This window comes from Canis aureus, chromosome 1, assembly GCF_053574225.1.
Source record: "Canis aureus isolate CA01 chromosome 1, VMU_Caureus_v.1.0, whole genome shotgun sequence".
In the NCBI taxonomy this organism is placed as follows: Eukaryota; Metazoa; Chordata; class Mammalia; order Carnivora; family Canidae; genus Canis; species Canis aureus.
The window spans coordinates 74648728-74669344 of record NC_135611.1 but is presented as its reverse complement, the minus strand read 5'-3'; the positions used below and the strand labels follow the sequence as shown (position 1 = coordinate 74669344).

Sequence of the window (20617 nt, the reverse complement as noted above, 5' to 3'; positions counted from 1 at the left end):
CATTAATACCAGTAAGCTTTACTGCATTGCTATACATATTCCCATTAACATCTGGCCACAATGATCTATACTGTCAGACTCTCCTTGACCAAACTTGAGCCAGGCTTTTCTGAGTCTTCTTTCATAAACTAGGGCTTGACCTTGGGCTCTGTCCTTGGTCAGGGGCTCTGCCTGCTTAGTCTAGCTGTAGCAAGAATCTTGCTGAGTTGGTTTATCAAAATCCCCTACTCTATCTCATCAGCCTGGCCTGCTTTCAGCAAAGACTCCATCAGGTCGGTTTAGTCAGAATCTCCCTTCCACTGATGGTTTCTCTTAGCAATTTTCCATCCACTGATCCCTCCCTCTACTCCCAGGCTATAAAACCCCACCTTGCCTCACCATATTCACCCCTTGTAGCAGTCCTCCTGGACAGTCTACCTTCCTAACCTGTAACAGTGTCACAAATCATTTTCTCTCTAACAATATTAATTTAATTTTCTCAGAAGAAAATGTTCCTACATTTTTACAAATAAACAGTAGCTTCGCATGAAGAAAGTACAGAAAATACACACTGAATCTCAAGAGGGATGAAGATGACTGTAAAATAATTACCTTTTTTTTTTTTTAAAGAATAATCCACAGGAAAAAGAAAACTGAAAGAGGAAATAATAGCAAAGGAGAGATATCAACAAAATGTTAGAAGATGGAGGCAGATGGATGAAAAATGAACAGGCCTGAGTGCCAACCTCCACTTTGCTCAAGTATTTACAACAGTGGAAGCCACGGGGGAAAACACTGATTTGCGTTATGAAGTCAGGGGAAAGCTAAGAATTGGAGATAGTGATTATCAAGGTGCAATTAAAAAGAGAGTAATTAATTAAAAGATTTTATAAAGAGCAGTTAGACCTTCAGATCATCTTCCTTAGGTTATTCCCTAGTTCAGAGAGATGGAAAGATGGCTTTCTAAAGACTATTATCAGAGAGGCTATTCAGTTGGGGCCAAAAGACAGAAATGGGTGTCAGGGGAGTAAGTGAAAATCTGCTCAAAAATAAGTCTACTGGGCCTCCAGAATGCTAGCTACTGGACTTTATGCCCCAAGGCAACATTTATCAAATTTTTAAAAAATCATCCCCCAGTGCCCCTCAAGAGCTTTTTTCCCCAAATCCCCCTAATTAACTACAATTAAGAAGTAAAAAGATAAATTTCACATCAGATTAGACCCAGCTAAAGAAAGCATGGGTGAATGAAAGGTTGGTTAGAAAAAATACACTTAGCTCTGACAGTCAACAGGACTTGTGTCCCTGGAATCCACAAAGCTATAATAAACAAAGAAGCAAGTCTTAACTGGTATGTAGAAGCCAATACTTCCCACCACCCAGGGAAACAGGCAAAACTGCTCATCACTCAGTCTTTCCATGAAAGAGTTTTATCTGCATATTTTAAAAGCTGCAGTCCGAGGGCCACACTTCTAATTTAGCAGGCACTGTGGGCTGCCATCCTCTTCAAAGAGTAGGGAAGCCAGCAGATACATATCCTACCTTCTCCCTGCAGGGTGCTCCAATAACCAAAGTTACTCATATCACCCTGAAAGGAGACTGTATACACATCTGGCACCTCAGCTTTCATGGCTGCCATGAAGAGATGGACCTACAAATAGCCTGGCTCTAGCAGCACGAAGGTCTTGCATTCATGAGTCCCATTGTACTGTAACAAAGAATGAAACAGCTCGGGATCCCTGGGTGGCGCAGCGGTTTGGCGCCTGCCTTTGGCCCAGGGCGCGATCCTGAAGACCCGGGATCAAATCCCACGTCGGGCTCCCAGTGCATGGAGCCTGCTTCTCCCTCTGCCTGTGTCTCTGCCTCTCTCTCTCTCTCTCTCTCTGTGACTATCATAAATAAATTAAAAAAAAAAAAAAAAGAAAGAAACAGCTCTTAGCCACAGAAGCATCTCCTACAGCTTATACTCAGGCTAGCACAGAAGAAATAGGCAAAAACATCCATCTTTCAGCTTTTCCCTGGAAGGGGCTTAACTATATACTTTTCCAGCTGCTGCTAGAGGATCCAGCTTCTAAATACCCTCCATCTAGGTGCTGACTATGATCCTCCTTTTTGGGATACTACTGTGATCTGGCACCCTCAACTACTAGGAGCCACTAAGAACAAAGAAATAGGCTTGGGCAATCACAAAAGTCTGACACACAACTAGGACCTCAAGCCAGGCTGATCAATGAGATTTCTCTCTTACATAAGAGCATTCTGCCAAGGTTGGGAGAGATGGCTATTTCATCTAATGTGCAGAAACTAAAACAGAGAATCATGGAAAATGAAGAAACAAAGGACTATATTCCAAACAAAAGAACAAAATAGATATCTAGAAATAGATCTCAAAAGAATGCAGGCAAGTGATTTACACGATACAGAATTCAAAATAATAGTCATAAAGATTTTCAACAAAGTCAGGATAGCAATGCATGAACAAAGTGAGAATTTCAACAAAGAGACAAAATATTTTTAAAAGACTGAATAGAAATCGTAGAACTGAAGAATACAATAACTGAACTTAAAAACTCAATAGAGGGTTCAACAGCACACTACATCAAATGGAAGAAAGAATCAGTGAACTCCAAAAGGGCAGTGGAACTCATCCAACAGAGGAGCAAAAGAAAGAATAAAGAGTGAAAATTACTTAAGGGACTTATGGGACACAAAGGAACAAATCAATTTATTCATTATAGAAGTCCCAGAAGGACAGATAAAGGGACCAAAAGCTTATTCAAAGAAATAATGGCTGAAAATTTCCCTAACCTGGGGAAAAAAGACATCAGACATCCAGATTTACGAAGACCCAAAGAGACTCACACCAAGACACATTATAATTAAAGTGCCAAAGTTAAAGAGAAGGAAAATCTTTAAAGTAGCAAGAGAAGACAACTTGTTACATACATAAGAACCCACATAAGACTATTATCAGATTTTTTTCAGCAGAAATCTTGCAGGCTAGAAGGGAGTGAGAAGATACCTTCAAAGGGATAAAAAATAAACACATGGTCAACTAAGAATACTTTACCCAGCAAAGTTGTCGTTCAGAACTAAAGGAGAAATAAAGAATTTTCCAGACAAAAAAAGCTAAGGAGTTCATCACCTTACCTTAAAAAAAATGTTAAAGGGAGTTTTTCAAGCTCAAATGAAAGAATGATAATAACAAAAACAAGTGAAAATATAAAACTCACTGCTAAGGCAAATTTAAATTTAATTCAAAGTACTATAATGTTTCCACGGAATGGGCAGATCATTTATAAATATAGTATGAAAGTTAAGAGACAAAAGTATTAAAAATAACTGTAGTAATTTGTTAATGAATATACAATGTAAAAAGATGCAAATTGTGACATCAAAAACAAAATGTGGGAAAAGGGGAGCTATGGTATGTATTTGAAGTTAAGTAATTATCAGCTTAAAATAAGCTGTTATAAATATATCTTATGTAAACCTCATGGTAACCACAACACAAAAACCTCTATTAGACACACAAAAGATAAAGAAATCAAAGCATACCATTACAGAAAATCATAAAATCACAAAGGAAGCAAGCAAAAAAGGAAGGAACAAAAATATTACAAAACAACCAGAAAACAATGAACAAAATGCCAACAGTAGGCTTATACCTATCAATAATTGCTTTACATATAAATGGCCTAAATTCGTCAATCAAAAAACAGAGTGGCTGAATGGATTTAAGAAAAAAACCAAATAACACCCAACTGTATGTTCCCTCTAAGAAATACACCTCAGCTTTAAGGACACACATAGGCTAAAAGTGAAGTTATAGAAAAAGATAATCAATAAAATAGAAACCAAAAGACAGCAGGGGGCAGCTGTACTTACATCAGGGGAAAAAAAGAAAGAAAAAGAAGGTCATTATATAATGATAAAAGTGTCAATTAATCAAGAGGCTATAATAGTTATAAAATACCTATGCACTTAACATAAAAGCACATATTATATAAAGCAAATATAGAAAATTTAAAGAAGGAAATACAGAGAAATGCAATACTAGCAGGAGACTTCAAATACCCACTTCCAACATGGATAGATCATCCAGACAGAAAATCAATAAGAAAACATTAGAATTAAACTACATGTTAGACCAGATGGAATCAGTAATCAAAAATCTCCCAACAAAGAAAAGTCCATGACCAGATAGCTTCACTGATGAATTCTACAAAACATTTAAAGAATAATAATATATCAATCCTTTTCAAAGTCTTATTCTTCAAAACATAAGAAGGAACACTTCACTTCCAAACTCATTTTACAAAGCCAGCATTACCCTGATACAAACGCCAGACAAGGGCACTCAAAAAAAGCAAATTACAGGCCAATATCCTTGACGAATTTAGATGCAAAAATCCCCAATAAAATATTAGGAAATTGAATTCAACAATACGACAAAAGGATCAAACACATACCATAGTCAAGGGGGATTCATCTCTGGCATGCAAGGATGGTTCAACATTTGCAAACCAATCCATGTGATACACCACATTGACAAAATGAAGAATAAAAATCATGCATTCATCTCAATAGAGGCAGAAAAAATATCTGACAAAATTCAACATCCATTCATGATAAAAACTCTCAACAAACTAGGTAAAAAGGACACACAGTTCCACATAATAAAGTTGGTATGTTACAAGCCCATAGCTAACATCATACCCAGTGACAAAATGCTTAAGCTCCTTTAAGATCAGAAACACAAGAATGCCCATTCTCACCACTTTTATTTAACCTAGTACTGGTAACCCAAGCCAGAGCAACTAGGCAAGAATAAGGATTATAAAGGGCATCAAAATCAGAAAGAAAGAAGTAAAATTTTCTCTAGGTGCAGATGACATTGTATATAGATACCATAAAAATGTCATTTAAAAGGTGTTAGATATAATGAGCAATTTCAGTAATGATGCAAGAAACAAAATAAACAAAAAATTTGCATTTCTATACATCCACAATGAACTATGAAAATAGAAATTAAAACAACCCCATTTACTACAGCAGCAAAATAAATAAGTAAAACAAGAATAAGTTATCCAAGGAGGTGGAAGATCTATACTGTAAGACAGTGATAAAAGAAACTAAAAAAGATACAAATAAATAGAAAAATAGTCTGTGCTCAAGAATTAGAAGAACTAATGTTGTTAAAATGCCCAAACTACCAAGAGCAATGTACAGATTTAATGGAATAGGGATTCCAAATGTCAATGGCATTTTTCAAAGAAGCAAACTACAAAAGACCCTGAATAGCCAAAGCAATCTTGAAAAAGAACAACAAAGGTGGAGGTATCACACTTCCTGCAAGCTATAGTGATCAAAACAGCATGGTGCTGGCATAAAAACAGATACATAGATCAATGAACAGAATACAGCCCAGAAATAAACCCCTGCATATATGGCCAATTAATTTTTGACAAAGGGATCAAGAATATGCATTGAGAAAGGACAACCTCTTCATTAAATGGTGCTGGGAAAACTTGACAGACACATGCAAAAGAGTAAAACTAGACTCCTGGAATCTTATACCATATACAAATAGCAACTCAAAACATATTAATGACTAGAAAGTAAGATACGATATCACAAAACTCCTAGAAGAAAACACAGAGAGTAAACTCTTTTGACACTGGGCTTAGCAATCATTTCTTTTTTGACACTAAAACCAAAGGCAATAAAAGCAAAATCAAGTCCATATCAAACTAAAAGTGTTTGTACAGCAAAGAAAACCATCAATAAAATAAAAAGACAGCCTATGGAATGGGAGAAAATATTTGCAAACCACATATCTGATAAGGGGTTAATAGAAAACATACATAAGAAGTCAAAAGCAAAAAAAAAATAAAAATAAAAATAAAAATAAAAAAAAAAAACCAAAAACAAAACCCCAAATAACCCAACTTTTAAAAATGGGAAAAAGACCTAAATACATGCCTTTTTTTCCGAGAAAACATACAAATGACCAATAGGTATATGAAAAAGTGCTCAATTATACACTGCTGCTTGCCACGTAGATTAGTACAGTCACTATGGAAAACAGTATGGAGGTTCCTCAAGAAATTAAAAATAGAACTGCCATATGATCCAGCAATGCCATTTCTGGATATATATCCAAAGGAAATGAAATCATTAGCTATTAAAGAAATATCTGCACTCCCATGTTCAAAGCAGTATTAGTTGTAATAGTCAAAGTATCAAAACAACCTAAGTAAAGTGTCCATCAATGGATGAATAAAGAAAATGTAATATACAAATATACAAGGAAATATCATTCAGCCTTTAAAAAGAAAATCCTTTATATAAGAAATAGTGAAGTGGACTATAAAGGGAAAGGAGAGAAACTGAGTGGGAAAAAATTAGAGAAGAAGACAAACCACGAGAGACTCCTAACTCTGTGAAACAAAGGGTTGCAGAAGGGGAGAAGGGTGAGGGAGATAGGGTGGCTGGGTGATGGGCAGTGAGGAGGGCACTTGATGGGATGAGCACTGGGTGTTATACTATATGATGGTAGATTGAAGAGAGTAGCAAAGTGGCTGCCAGGGGTATAGGGAAAAATGGAGATTGGTAAAAGGGTACAAACTTTCAGCCTTGAGATGAATAAGGTCTGAGGAAATAATGTATATAACATGGTGACTACAGCTGATAATACTAGACTGTACGACTGAAATTTGAAGAGCAGAACTGAAATGATCATATTCATTCACACACACACACTGGGGGCAATCTTTCTACAAACGTCTGTGTATGTATATATGTATGTGTGCGTGTGTGTGTGTATTTCAAAGCATCAAGATACTACAATTTTATTTGTGAATTATAATCCAATAAAGCTGGGAGAAAAAAGAATACATGAAATAACTTAAAGAAAGGCTTCAAAATACCAGTCAGAACAACTGACAATCTTTATATATTTACTTCCATTATTAAGGGGTAGAGAATTCAGGTGATTACTCTCTCAACTTTTACATTAAAAAGAATAGAGCTCTAATTAACGTTTTACCACATTTAAAACTCCCAAGCTAAAACAAAACAAAAACACTCCTAAGCTAATTGCCAACAGAAGACAGCAATATAAACTGACAAATGACAAGTCAGTATCTAACAAGAAAAATCATGAAGATTCTATAAAATGAGCATATTCTTGCCCATATACATCAAACTATAAAATGCTAAGGCCTGGTATTATGATTAAGAATTATAATACTGATTTTGGGATTCTTGGGTGGCTCAGCGGTTTAGCGCCTGCCTTTGGCCCCAGGGCATGATCCTGGAGTCCCGGGATTGAGTCTCACATCAGGCTCCCTGCATGGAGCCTGCTTCTCCCTCTGCCTGTGTCTCTGCCTCTCTCTCTCTCTCTCTCTCATGAATAAATAAAATCTTTAAAAAAATGAATTATAATACTGAGTTATATCTGAGCCTGTAACTGATCAAATTTTTTATATACTGAATTTAGGGAGCAAATTATTGGGAATAATATTTGACAGATATAATTAAATTTTATATATTTTTAAAGGGATACTCAATTAATTAGCTGTTCTTAATATATGCAACCAGAAGGTTACTGGAAAGCCATTTGATGTATGTAGATATCAACAAAATAAAATTTCTTCTCAAGTATGAATCCTGATTCCAAGTCCTCTTAATTTAGATATTATCTAAGTACTGTTTACCACGTTGCTTATTTTTGGGTTAAAGGTAAACCATTAAGATCACTAAAAATAGCATTCAAAATATAAGGATATTTCATTACAATCTCATCCAAATATCAATGTTTAAAGAATGAAGAATATAACCACAATTTGGAATAAATATGTAGCCTAGATTTTAAACTTGTATTAATTCCAAAACTGCTCTTAACCATCAAAATCTCTGTACCTTTCCACTATTTAATTTAATGAAGTCTAACAGTATACTGTAATATAATAAAAGAATGAAATAAATGTCTTACCTAGTTACTTTGCAGTTTGATTCAATCAAGTCATTTTCAAAGTCAAGCAGGCCGGAAGGCAGATTATATTCCAATGGGGATGTTAGTCTTTTCAAACGCAACAGACCGACACAAAATTTTGCTCCCATTTCTTCCAACTCTCGGGTACCAATCTGTAAACCCTAGAAATAAAGCAATTCCAAATAATTTCATATTATAATTAGGGTATTTGCTATCTTCTGGCTGTGTCTCATAATTACATAAACGAAATTTATAATTATATTAATAAAATTAAAAGGTACTTTGGGCCTACAAACCCAATAAGCACAATGTCTTAACAATATAAGATCATTTTCAGTGTCAAAAAAACATTTCTAAAATGTTTATTCTCATTCATTACACGCAAACTATTTTCACTAACACACTGGGAAAAAAATAAACATTTTGTGGTTATATTACTCTTGGAGTTCATGTGTGAAATTATATTTTTGCAAGACATTGCTAGTATTTCTCGTAATCCACTACTGTCAAAATCAAGGTCCTGATTTGTATATCTTAGCATTAATATATAGATATATTTTTACTGTATGATAAAAGAAACTGGCAAATAAAAAACAAAAGAAAGCTAACTATGTTAAAAACAAAAAGAAATCAAACAGATCAAGGCCATTGATGCCTTGCCAATTAGGAATGCTCATTTCAAATTTGTTCTACTGCAGCAAAAAAAATATTTTACCACAACTCATTACCATGCCAACTGATAGTTTCCTAATAAACAATGTAAGGTTTATCAAAAGTTAAACATTACCACATGAAATGATAAAAAATGGCCTATAAATTGGGACATTGTTTATTGTTTAATTTTTTAAATTAATTAATTAATTAATTTATTCATGATAGACATAGAGAGAGAGGCAGAGACACAGACAGAGGGAGAAGCAGGCTCCATGCCAGGAGCCCAACGCAGGACTTGCTCCCGGGACTCCAGGTTCGCACCCCGGGCCAAAGGCAGGTGCTAAACCACTGAGCCACCCAGGGATCCCTATTGTTTAATTTTTAGATAAAAATGAATCTCTAATATAAGTGAAATTCTAACACCAACAAAAGATGCAGGTGAAAATGAGAGCACACATCATTTAGAAAGAAGGTACTTTATATGTGTTTTTTTTTTTTAAGATTTTATTTATTTATTCATGATAGACAGAGAGAGAGGCAGAGACACAGGCAGAGGGAGAAGCAGGCTCCATGCCGGGAGCCCGATGCGGGACTCGATCCCGGGACTCCAGAATCACGCCCTGGGCCAAAGGCAGGCGCTGAACCGCTGAGCCACTCAGGGATCCCCAAGAGAAGGTACTTTAAAACAGCTTTTCAATGACCAGACTAAAAGCACACAGTAACTGAAGAAAATAAATTGTTAAAACTGTTACTTACCTTACACAAAGCACATGCCTTTATAAAATGATTGACTTTTTTTTTAAGATTTATTTTTTTATTTTATTTGAGAGGGAGAGGGAGGGACAAATGGAGAGAATCTTTAAGCAGATTCCCCACTAAGCAAGGAGCCTGAGTCAGGGCTTGATCCCATGACTCATGAGATGATGACCTGAGCCGAAACCAAGAGCTGGACGCTCAAACGACTGAGCCACCTAGGCGCCTCGATAGACTGAACGTTTAAATAGTTATCCATCTCCAAATATTCTAGGAAATGTAACCTGACTTTATGAGAACATTTACTTGCCTTCTTAATTTAAAGGCTTTAGAAAAGCTATGACTCTTAATTAGTTCACAGAAAATAAAGATCATTTACAGCCTAAGATTCAGTAATATAAGAACATTCTTGAGGTTGAACATTGTTTTTTAATATAAGAAAAGAACTATTTCTTAAAACATTAAGCTCACACAACTTATTAACTAACAAATCTGAAAAGTATACAATGTAGGGGCAGATGGGAGTATATGGGAATTCTGTACTTTCTATTCAACTTTGCTATGAATCTAAAACTGCTCTAAAAAACAAGCTTTATTAATAGCTAAAAAGTAAATGTTATATGAACACAGCACTGAATTTGGCTTAGTAAGAGACACTTCTCTGCATAAGAGTTTTAAATCAACATTAACTCTATTAACTAATCGTATAAAAAAGAAATTAGGGCAGCCTGGGTGGCTCAAGCCCAGGTTTAGCACCTCCAAAGCCCAGGGCATGATCCTGGAAATCCAGGATCGAGTCCCGTGTCAGGCTCCCTGCATGGAGCCTGCTTCTCCCTCTGCCTGTGTCTCTGCCTGTGTGTGTGTGTGTGTGTGTGTCATGAATAAATAAAATCTTTTTAAAAAATTAATATTTACTAGGTACCCACTTTTTTAAAGTCTATATTTTTTTAAATAACTTTTTAGAAAAATGGTCTAACATTTTGTTTCAAAGTTTTAGCTATTTTAAACTGTGGTTTTTTCTAATGACCAAAGAAATTTATCAAAATGCAAATACAATGTTTTTAAAAATCCAATGAAAAAATAAATAAGTAAAAATAAAAAATAAAAATCCAATGAAAGTCTATCAGTAGAATCCAAATATAATAAGAAAGCATGACTGCCATATCCTATAGTTGATTTCAAGGGGCATGCAAACCTGTTTCTCTTTCTTCTCTTCCTGCCCCGAAGGGCTAGTTTCAAAGACACTGATGCTTTAAGTTGTCTCCTCCAGTCTGAGTAAAGGATCTCTTTAAGAAGTATTTTACAGTCTGTTTCCATAAATCATACAGCCTAAGGGTTTTCTCCTTGGAGACACCTAGGGTCTTATACAAAAGTGATTCTCAAGCTTTTTGCCCATCCTACACACTTATAGAATATGAGACTCTTGGCAAAGCTGTCCACTACAGCAATGATTAGGAAACAGGGGCTGGGAGCTACAGTAGTGCTCTAGGACACCTTATCTCTTATCACCATCACGTCCTTAGTAGATGAGAAGTCATTATTTTACAGTATTTGGGTTTTTTTTTATAGTATTTGAAGAGAATTCAAAGCATATTACATTTTAGAAAAATAATATACTGTGGTCAACCTAAAATTTAGGGAAGTCACTCAAAAGAAAGTACTGCAATTTCATGAAGTTCTACTCTACTAGGCCCCAAAAGTTTGAATGTTGTTATTTGCAAGAACTTAAATTTTCTTCCATCTGGTATAGACTGAAAAAGTCATGATTTAGGCTCTCCAATTAAGCTTTTTGTCAACTATAATATGTTGACATTTTTAATACTCGCCATTTGGAAGATTTTTAACTCTTTCCAAAGAAAGTTACAACCATCTTTGAGAGGTATATGAAAATCATTATTACATTCAGCTTCCTCTTGCCCCATGCCAAACCAAACCAAATCAAACACAATGAGGAATAATTAGCATGACACCTGAAAATCTTTCTGTGGCAAGAAAAGTATTTGTACTATTTATTTGTTTGCTGTTGATTATCTAAAGCTCCAACTGCCCATTAAGTTCTCAATCTTCCAAATTAAAAAATTCAAAGTCACCTAATATTTTATTAGTCTCACCTGGGTGGCACAGTCAATTAAGCATCTGACTCTTGGTTTCAGCTCAGGTCGTGATCTCAGAGTCATGAGATTGAGCCTCACAGCAGGCTTCGTGCCCTAAGTGCAGAATTCTCTCTTTCCCTCAGCCCCCTCCTCCCCATTTATGTTCTCTCACTCTCACTCTAAAAGAAATAAATACTTTTTTTTTTTTTTAAGTCTATGACACCAGAGAAAAGCAATCTTAGTAAAGAAAAATTTTAGTGAAGGGATATGCATTTAAAAGTTAAACATAGGGATCCCTGGGTGGCACAGCAGTTTGGCGCCTGCCTTTGGCCCAGGGCGCGATCCTGGAGACCCGGGATCGAATCCCACATCGGGCTCCCGGTGCATGGAGCCTGCTTCTCCCTCTGCCTGTGTCTCTGCCTCTCTCTCTCTCTCTGATGACTATCATGAATAAATAAATAAAATCTTAAAAAAAAAAAAAAAAGTTAAACACACAAATCTAAATATACAAAACTTTATAAATGTATTTCTAAATGTACAAAAATACATCCAACAAATTAAAATTATAGAAAATTTTTATTAATAATGTACTACTTGTACAGCTCATTTATAAATTATCAATATTTAAATATGTACCACAACATGCCTTCTTAAAAATTATGAATTTAGATGGGCTCATCCAAGATTTCATAAAGGCCCAAAGCAAGCTATTTAAGTACAGAGAAGTAAAAAATAATTGTGTATGATTCAATTCCATTCTTGCAAACTATATATAACTCAGTATAACAAATGTATCATTTGATATATATTTGAAAACCCCCAGTATACTATATGAAAGGGAAGTCCATTAAATAATTTTTACTACTTGAAATCCTGTAATGTTTTACCTTATATTTTCCCTGATCGCAGCCACATAAAGTACTTTCCATGGTATAGCTTCTTTGTACTCCTATCTCCCTCCAAACTACAACACGTGCTGTGGATTCCTTAGATTTTTCTACTACAAAGCTACAGCTGCTCATGCAAAATGCTGGGGCAATATGGCTCAGTATCTTAGGTAAAGTCTGCAAAGATAAGAATGATAAAATATTTCAAGAAGGTTTTTTTTAAATAATAATTTTTTTTCATTTTAAAAAATTTTCATGAAAGCACAGTGATTAGAGCAGGGCCATGTGGATCTTCTTGCTTTGTCCCCGCCTATTCTAAGCATTAAAATAATTCTTTACTAATTTAGAATTTTCTATTTTCCAAGACGAACAGTAATCAGTTAGAATGGAAAAAAGGATCACTTTCACAGTAGCAACCAATAAATGAACAAAACCTATTCTAAAAAATGTTTAAAAAGATGAAAATAAAACCCATGTTTAAAAAACAAAGCAACTTTAGTCATGAAAGAGGACCTGTTAAGAGATTTAACATTATAAATATCAATAACCTCTAATTAACCAATAGACCTAAGATAATCACAATCAACATGCCCATGACATTTTTTTCAACTTCCTATCATTCTCAGGTTCACCTGGAATGTGTAAGCATGAGGACACAGCCAGGGGCACTTTGAGAGAAGCTTTGACTAGAGAAAAGAATCCAACAGATATTAACCTAATTATATATGTAGGGGAAGTTAAATTGTAATACTGTGTAGGAGTAGATACATTTCCAGAAAGAATTCAGAATTAGAACCAAAGGCAGATGTTAAAATTAGAATTATTAGTGGGGAGAAAACTGATCACTCTCTCACTGCTGGCATCACTGCAGAGCCACTGAGAGAAATAAGCCACACTCTTTAGTTAAGTTCAATTCTAATTGGACTGAGAATTTAAACTCATAAGGAGTAAAATTTCAAAATGAAATTAAAAACAGTAAACATGGAACTTCATTTTTTAAATCCTGGGATGAGAAGTCTTCCTAAACCTCAAACCCAAAAGTCATTAAAAAAAAAAAAAAGAAAAAGAAAAAGAAATTAACAAATATGATGCAAGGTTGTTGGGTTTTTTTTGATACAAGTTTTAAATTACCATACACAAACAAAAACATTTTTTAATGTATTTGTTGTCTTAAAAACAGTAATAATTAGAGGACCAGTATAAAAGTAAACAGAGAATAGGAGAAAATGCTCCTTTCTAAAAAAAAAAAAAAAAAAAGAAAAGAAAATGCTCTTAAAAGAGAGGGAGGGGTCATAATTGGGCAAACATATGAAGAAATACTCAACCTCATTTATAATTACAGATATGCAAATTAAAACAGACAGTTACCTGCCCCAGGTGGCAGCATGATGTCCTAAGGATGGGAAACAGCACTGCCAGTCATTACATAGGGCAGTATACAATCTTTATGTAGGGCAAACTGGCAATACTAATTAAACAACCACTAACAGAAAAAAAAAAAAAAAAAAAAAAAAAAAAACAACCACTAACAGGTCAGACGACTAAATAAATACATTTTGGTACATCTGTACAGTGATAAAAATGAACAGCAATGCACACTGGCTGTGGTGGCAGATTAAAAACAGAACTTCAGGGATCCCTGGGTGGCGCAGCGGTTTGGCGCCTGCCTTTGGCCCAGGGCGCGATCCTGGAGACCCGGGATCGAATCCCACGTCGGGCTCCCGGTGCATGGAGCCTGCTTCTCCTTCTGCCTATGTCTCTGCCTCTCTTTCTCTCTCTGTGTGACTATCATAAATAAATAAAAATTAAAAAAAAAAAAAACAGAACTTCATACGCTACATGTATATATACTTAAGAACAAATGTGCTTAGAGCCAAGTCTCACAAAAAATATGGTAGAAATAAATGATTAGTGACTGAGAGATGATGCCTTTCACTTACTGTGTTTTGTTTTTGGAGTTCCCATTTTTTTTTTTTTTTTGGAGTTCCCATTTTTTATAGAACTCTAATCATTTTATTTACTTGGGAAAGGGGAAGAAGAGAGAGGACACCAGAAAGAAAATGGCCCTTGAGTTTCTGCTCATAGCAGTGGTATGCTACTAAAACTTTTTTGGGAAAATAACCTGAGGTGCTTTGTTGAAGCACAAATACAGTAGGAAAACCACTGTGCCTGAACAGAAAACACCCAGGATGTGAGACAGCAAGATCTCCTTTCAGTCCTGGGCATGCCTCAAAATACACCCAGATGCATGGAAACATGGTATGTAACAGATGGCTTCATAAATCAGCACAGGAAGGAGGTACTGTTGAATAAATGGTGCTGAGACAACCGGCTATATATGGGGAAGCTAAAATTAGATCCCAAGCCCTTGTACAAAAATAAATTCCCAATAGATTAAAAATCTAAATATGAAAAGCAAAAATTTTAGAATGTTTAACATGAAAAAATCTGAAACAAAAAAATGGCAAAATGGCAACACTTGCTGAATCTGACAAGTTCGTGCATGTTATTTTTCTATAGAGCTTTGCATGTTTGAAATCCAAAAACTCCAGACTTGTGGGTAATAATTACCCTGTATCCTCCATCTTCCACAACATCACATGAAGTGGCATTATCGTTGGTATGCCATACTGTCTCTTTGATGCTGCAGCCATACATAAATACATTCTTCTTTCGGGAATGGCCATGATAATCACAATAAACCTTGAAAATATATTTTAAAAATTAAAAAATTTCAAATTCACATATTTCCAAATAAAGCTAGTTAATATCAAGACAATTAGTAGAGGTCTGTGTTTCTTTGTCCTTTATATTGTAACTGAGCCACCATTTAACAAGTAGAACTAATAAAAGTAATAATATCTAGTTCTGAAAAGGATCTATGATTAATTCCAGAATGGCTAAATCCTTTCTAGAGCCTGCATCAACCCACCACGAGCTCCTCCTTTCTTATGTATCTACTATTCACCACTTAAAAAAATAAAATTCAATTATAGGTCAAATTTACAGCAGCAATCATCACTGATCCAAGGATTATTAAAACATTTACTTAATTTGAAAGAACATGAAAATGCTCTCAAAAACACTATCTAAAAAAAGATATGGTTTCAATTTAATTTTTAAGAGCATTATTTTTAAAATGAATAATGAAGAACAGGCTTATATATCAATGTTGTTCCTTCTCTAAAGTTTTCCTATCTTTCCCAAAGGAAGATTACCTCATTTAAACAATAATATAATGGGAACATTATACACAAAAGCTGCTGAATACAGAAGCAGCATATATACACAATATGCATAAGAAAGTTAAGTAAAGGGCTCCTGGCAACTATAAAAATTAAACCTGATGAAATAAGAATATGGATACATTGTATTAATTTGACATCATTATATACTGATATTACGTAATTGATAACAGAAGATATTTTAAAGAAATTGCCTTTAAAACGAACACTTTTATAACCATAAAATTAAAAAATTAATAGACTTAACAAAATCATTTCTTTAAATGATACTGAGTCTTAATTAAAATACTTAGTCTTAATTAACAAAATCATTTCTTTAACTAGACAAAGTACAAATACTTACCAGTGGTAAATGTTTCACAGCAGCCAGGTATTGTAGCAGCCCCTTAGCATGGTAAATTGTAGGATGTAAATCTGGATTTGGACTTTGCCATTGTCTATTCAAATCCTCTCCACTTAAAGAACAGCGGTGACTACACATATGTAAAACACAACCACAACAATAAACTCTTACATATATTTGACTTAATTTTATGATTTTCAGTTGAGAACTACTTAACAGTAAATATATTAGTCATTAAATAAAAACTTATTATTTGCTTTATGTAGATTTTGTGTTTCATGCATTTAACTGTGCTAATAGACTTTCAGATATTTAGGTCAACATTTTCAAGCTACAGAAAAAAAAAAATTGGAGTGCCTGGGTGGCTCAGTCTGTTGAGCCTCTCACTCTTGTTGATTTCAGTTCGGGTCATGATCTCAGGGTCATAAGATCGAGTCAGGCATCAGCAGGGATACTCTCTCCCTCTCCTTCTGCCCCTCTCTCTGCTCATACAGGCACACACATTTGTTTTCTCTCAAATAAATAAATAAAATTTAAAAAAAAGAAAAAAATTAATTCTCAATTCTGGAGTCTTATTCCAGGCTCTATAAAATTTATTAATGGTCACATTTTTTATTCCGACTATGTAATAATCATTTGTTATATATTAACATCCTGTACTTTGACTGTATTAGTTATGTAAATGTGGTATCTGGGAGGTGCCTGGATGGCACAGTCGGTTAAGTGTCTGACTCTTGATCTTAGTTTGGGTCTTCATCTCAGGGTTGTGAGTTCGGGCTCAGCGTTGGGCTCCAGGCTGCACTGGAGCCTACTTTAAAAAAAAAAAGAAAAGAAAAAGTGCTATCTGGGCTGGGCCCTCTTAAGAAAGAGAAGCATAAGAAAAATCTACATTCTTGCAAAAATCAAATATATTTTCATTTAATTGCAAGTATTAAGTATTAAAAGCAACTGAGCAAAAGTGTAAACAAACTATCAGAAGGTGGTAAAGGAAATATAAACAGAATTCCAACTGGTGAGTATGTTCGTGAATTAAAACAAGACATAAAAATCTCATTTTAATTCCATAACACACTTCCTAAAAAGAAATTATTCTAGCTTTTTCATTAAAAAAGTTCCTAAAATGTGAGAAATATCCATGCTACCTTTATTGAATAAAATTTGGTATCCTCAGATTTGCAGATATTCATGACAGCAAAACCAAATTACCGTTGTTCAGAAACAGAGACCATTTCTAATTCCCACAAAAAGAAAACTGCACTAATTGTAAGCCATTTCCAATTATCTTACAATATTTTCAGTCTAGGGATCCCTGGGTGGCGCAGCGGTTTGGCGCCTGCCTTTGGCCCAGGGCGCGATCCTGGAGACCCAGGATCGAATCCCACATCGGGCTCCCGGTGCATGGAGCCTGCTTCTCCCTCTGCCTGTGTCTCTGCCTCTCTCTCTCTCACTGTGTGCCTATCATGAATAAATTAAAAAATATATATATATTTTCAGTCTAAAGAATTATAATTATAAAATTATATAATTATATAATTATAATTATATAATTATATAATTTATATAATATATTTATATAATATATAATTTATATAATTATATAATTATAATTATAATTATATAATTATAATTTCTGTCAAAATTATACCTCTTCCCATCAGGAAGAGGTCAGCAGATACAGCCAATACTCCATATCAGTGCAGAAAGATCCCAGAAGATTCTAAATCTTTGAACAACTCAAGATCATGACGACAAGCAAACAAAAAAGGAATGTAAGAGGCTATGCTAAAAATTTTCTCATTTCTTCCTTCTAGGGGGACCTGGGTGGCTCAGTGGTTGAGCATCTGTCTTTGGCTCAGGGTATGATACCTGGGTCTTGGGATTGAGTCCTGCATGGGGCTCCTTGTGGGGAGCCTACTTCTCCCTCTGTGTCTTTGCCTCTCTCTGTGTGTCTTTCATAAATAAATAAAATATTTTAAGAAATTTTTAAAATAAAAATTTTCTCACTCCCTGCCACTGTGATTTTTCTAAAACAATTCAACCAAGGCATACATTTTATGAAATCATATTCTCATGGAATAAATACAGAATTTCTCAAAATAGCATAGATACACAAAATGTATATTCCTTTAAAAATTTATCTTAGATGAACTCCCCACCAACAATTTCTTTGTTCTAGAAAACTCACTCAATTTGTTTTCCAAATTAACCTGAATGATCTTATTTTGACAAGTTTATACAGGATGACCACATCATCTACAGCATTTCTAAAGCAATTGCTTCACTTACTTTCCATTGATGACACCATCTGGATTTAGCATAGGGACAATTTTAAAAATATAGGATTCTCGTAAGCTCTGGGCTGTCGGATTATTACTCATGAGGTACTCCAACGTTCCCTTCATTACCCAACTCGCATTAGTTTCTCCAGGATGTACCCGAGCAGATAAGAAAACATAAGGGCGGTTTCCTAAAGTACACAAAAAAGTCTCAAATTAAAATGAACAGCTACTAAGAATTTATACCATGTCTGGCTTTGGGGATTTAGAAATATTTCTATTCAACTGTGAATTCTGATACAAATTCATAGTAACACTCATTGTGCACCTACTATATAAAAGCATGCCACTAGGGCCTATAGAAAAAACAGGTAAAATCCATATAAGTAAGTGATGTCTTAAAGGAGTTCATAGTGTGAACATAACACAATAAATAGTATTTGAGTTGCTTATTTTCAAATAATTAATCCGACATATAAAACTAGTTCTTTTATATAATCTTGTTTTTTATAAAGAACAAGTATTTGGGAAAGTTTTAAATGTAAACTTAGTTTTCATAAAGTCGTGGGAATAAAAGGGAAATATTTCACGTTTCATAGTTGCTGTGATAAGCATAGTTAAAATAAGGTATATCTGTTCAGAGATTTACAAAGAAAATTTTTTCACTATACATTTAGATATACAGGTCTACAATATAACCACTTAGCCCACCTGCTCATATTTTCATGCTTAGCAAGCTCTTTCTCTTTCCTGAAAATACTTCACCTTCTTACCAAAATTAGAGCAGCTTTCTTATTTTTTCTATCACACTTGTATATCTGAGGTAACATTAAAAATATAAATGGTAGGGGAAAAAAGTAGCTAGTCAGTGCATTTGATAGGTTCTTGGTGGTTTTATTTATAAATAAAATTATTTTATTAGTTTATTATAAAATTGTAAAATTATAATTGTAAATTAAATTTACAATTAAATTAAATTTATTATAAATTTACATTAATTTATAATAAATTTAATTGTAAAATAATACATGAACTCTTAAAACATTGTATTGTATTATAGTTTGGGTAGGACTTCTAAGGGAAGAACTACAGAATATTTGTATCAAGAGAAACCTCTGAGATAATCTCACGCAGCTCCCCCATTTTTGAGATGAGAAAAATGAGACCCAGAAGTGGGCCAAAGGGCTAGGCAGTAATAGGACAAAGACTAGAACTGAAGATTTCTGATGTCTATTCCTAGTATTGCTGCCCTTACAAAATATATATGAAGCAAAGGAAAATAAGAATAATTGGTATTTTGGGGATGCCTGGGGAGCTCAGTGGTTGAGTATCTGCCTTCAACTCAAGGCATTATCCTGGGGTCCGAGATAGAGTCCTGCATTGGGCTCCCTGTGCCTTTGTCTTCTCCCTCTGCCTTTGTCTCTGCCCCCCCCCCCCGTGTGTCTTTCATGAATAAATAAATAAATCTTAAAAAAAAAAAAAAAGAAAGGATTGGTATTTTGAGTGGAGATGACAGACTTACTGAATTGACAGATATGTTCATAATAATTAGACTCTGGCATTGCGGTTATAGTCACCAACGGACAGGTGTTTCCAGACAGGGTTTCACATAACACATCTTTTCGAAAATAGATTTGCTGAGGATTGTGTGCTGATTCCAATTTTTGAAGATGCATCTTGATAAAAATTTAAAAACAAAGTACACAATCATTTAAAAACTCCCTCAGAAAAATAGAAATAAATGCATCCACATCTCCACATAAGGAAAAGTGAATCAGATTCCTAATTCCTTCTCTAAAACCCTCAGGGAGCCAGATACAGTTCAAACATCAGTTACTTGGACAGCCGAAAAAAGGGATGGATACAGTGCATATACCATTAATTCTGCAAGACTCCAGTAGGGCCAGCGGCAGCAGCTTGTAATAAGCACATTATTATTTCTGCAGCAAAACATATAAGAAGTCACTCAAAGTGGAATCAATATTCTAAATAAGCTCACATCAATTCAGGCCAGGCTTTGCTGCTAAATGGGTTATGAGAAAGCTTTTGGTTTTCAAAGCTTTCTAAATTTTGAAATGACAAGTAACTATAGATATGCAGAATGAAATAGGTAGTACAAAATTTTTAATAACTTTTCCTGATTTCAGGATTAATACAGATTCACTGCAAAATGTCTAGAAGACACAGAATGTACAAAGAAAAAATTTAAAACACCCATAACTGCATCACCTAGATTACTAACAAATGCCAATATAACCTGCTTTTATCACTTAGCAATTTACACACACACATTCATAATTATGAACACTATATCATATCATTCAACATGTGAAATGTGTGTCCTTTGAAAACACAAGTTTTAATGCTTTTAGTATATGGTTATACCACACA

General features: G+C 34.6%; 1 protein-coding gene across 7 annotated transcripts in view; it reads right to left on the bottom strand.

The window, feature by feature from the left end:
- AGTPBP1 (ATP/GTP binding carboxypeptidase 1) overlaps positions 1 to 20617 on the bottom strand; it is a 174851-nt gene that overhangs the window by 10232 nt on the left and 144002 nt on the right. For 6 of the 7 annotated variants that reach the window (XM_077904934.1, XM_077904928.1, XM_077904936.1 and 3 more), the window contains 6 exons: positions 19749 to 19902; positions 18237 to 18417; positions 15951 to 16080; positions 14934 to 15065; positions 12363 to 12539; positions 7976 to 8136 (listed from right to left, as the gene is read on the bottom strand). In XM_077904934.1, the coding sequence (XP_077761060.1) occupies positions 7976 to 8136; positions 12363 to 12539; positions 14934 to 15065; positions 15951 to 16080; positions 18237 to 18417; positions 19749 to 19902 (935 nt within the window). The remainder of the gene's footprint in view (positions 1 to 7975; positions 8137 to 12362; positions 12540 to 14933; positions 15066 to 15950; positions 16081 to 18236; positions 18418 to 19748; positions 19903 to 20617) is intronic. The other variant, XM_077904937.1, reaches the window with a different exon arrangement.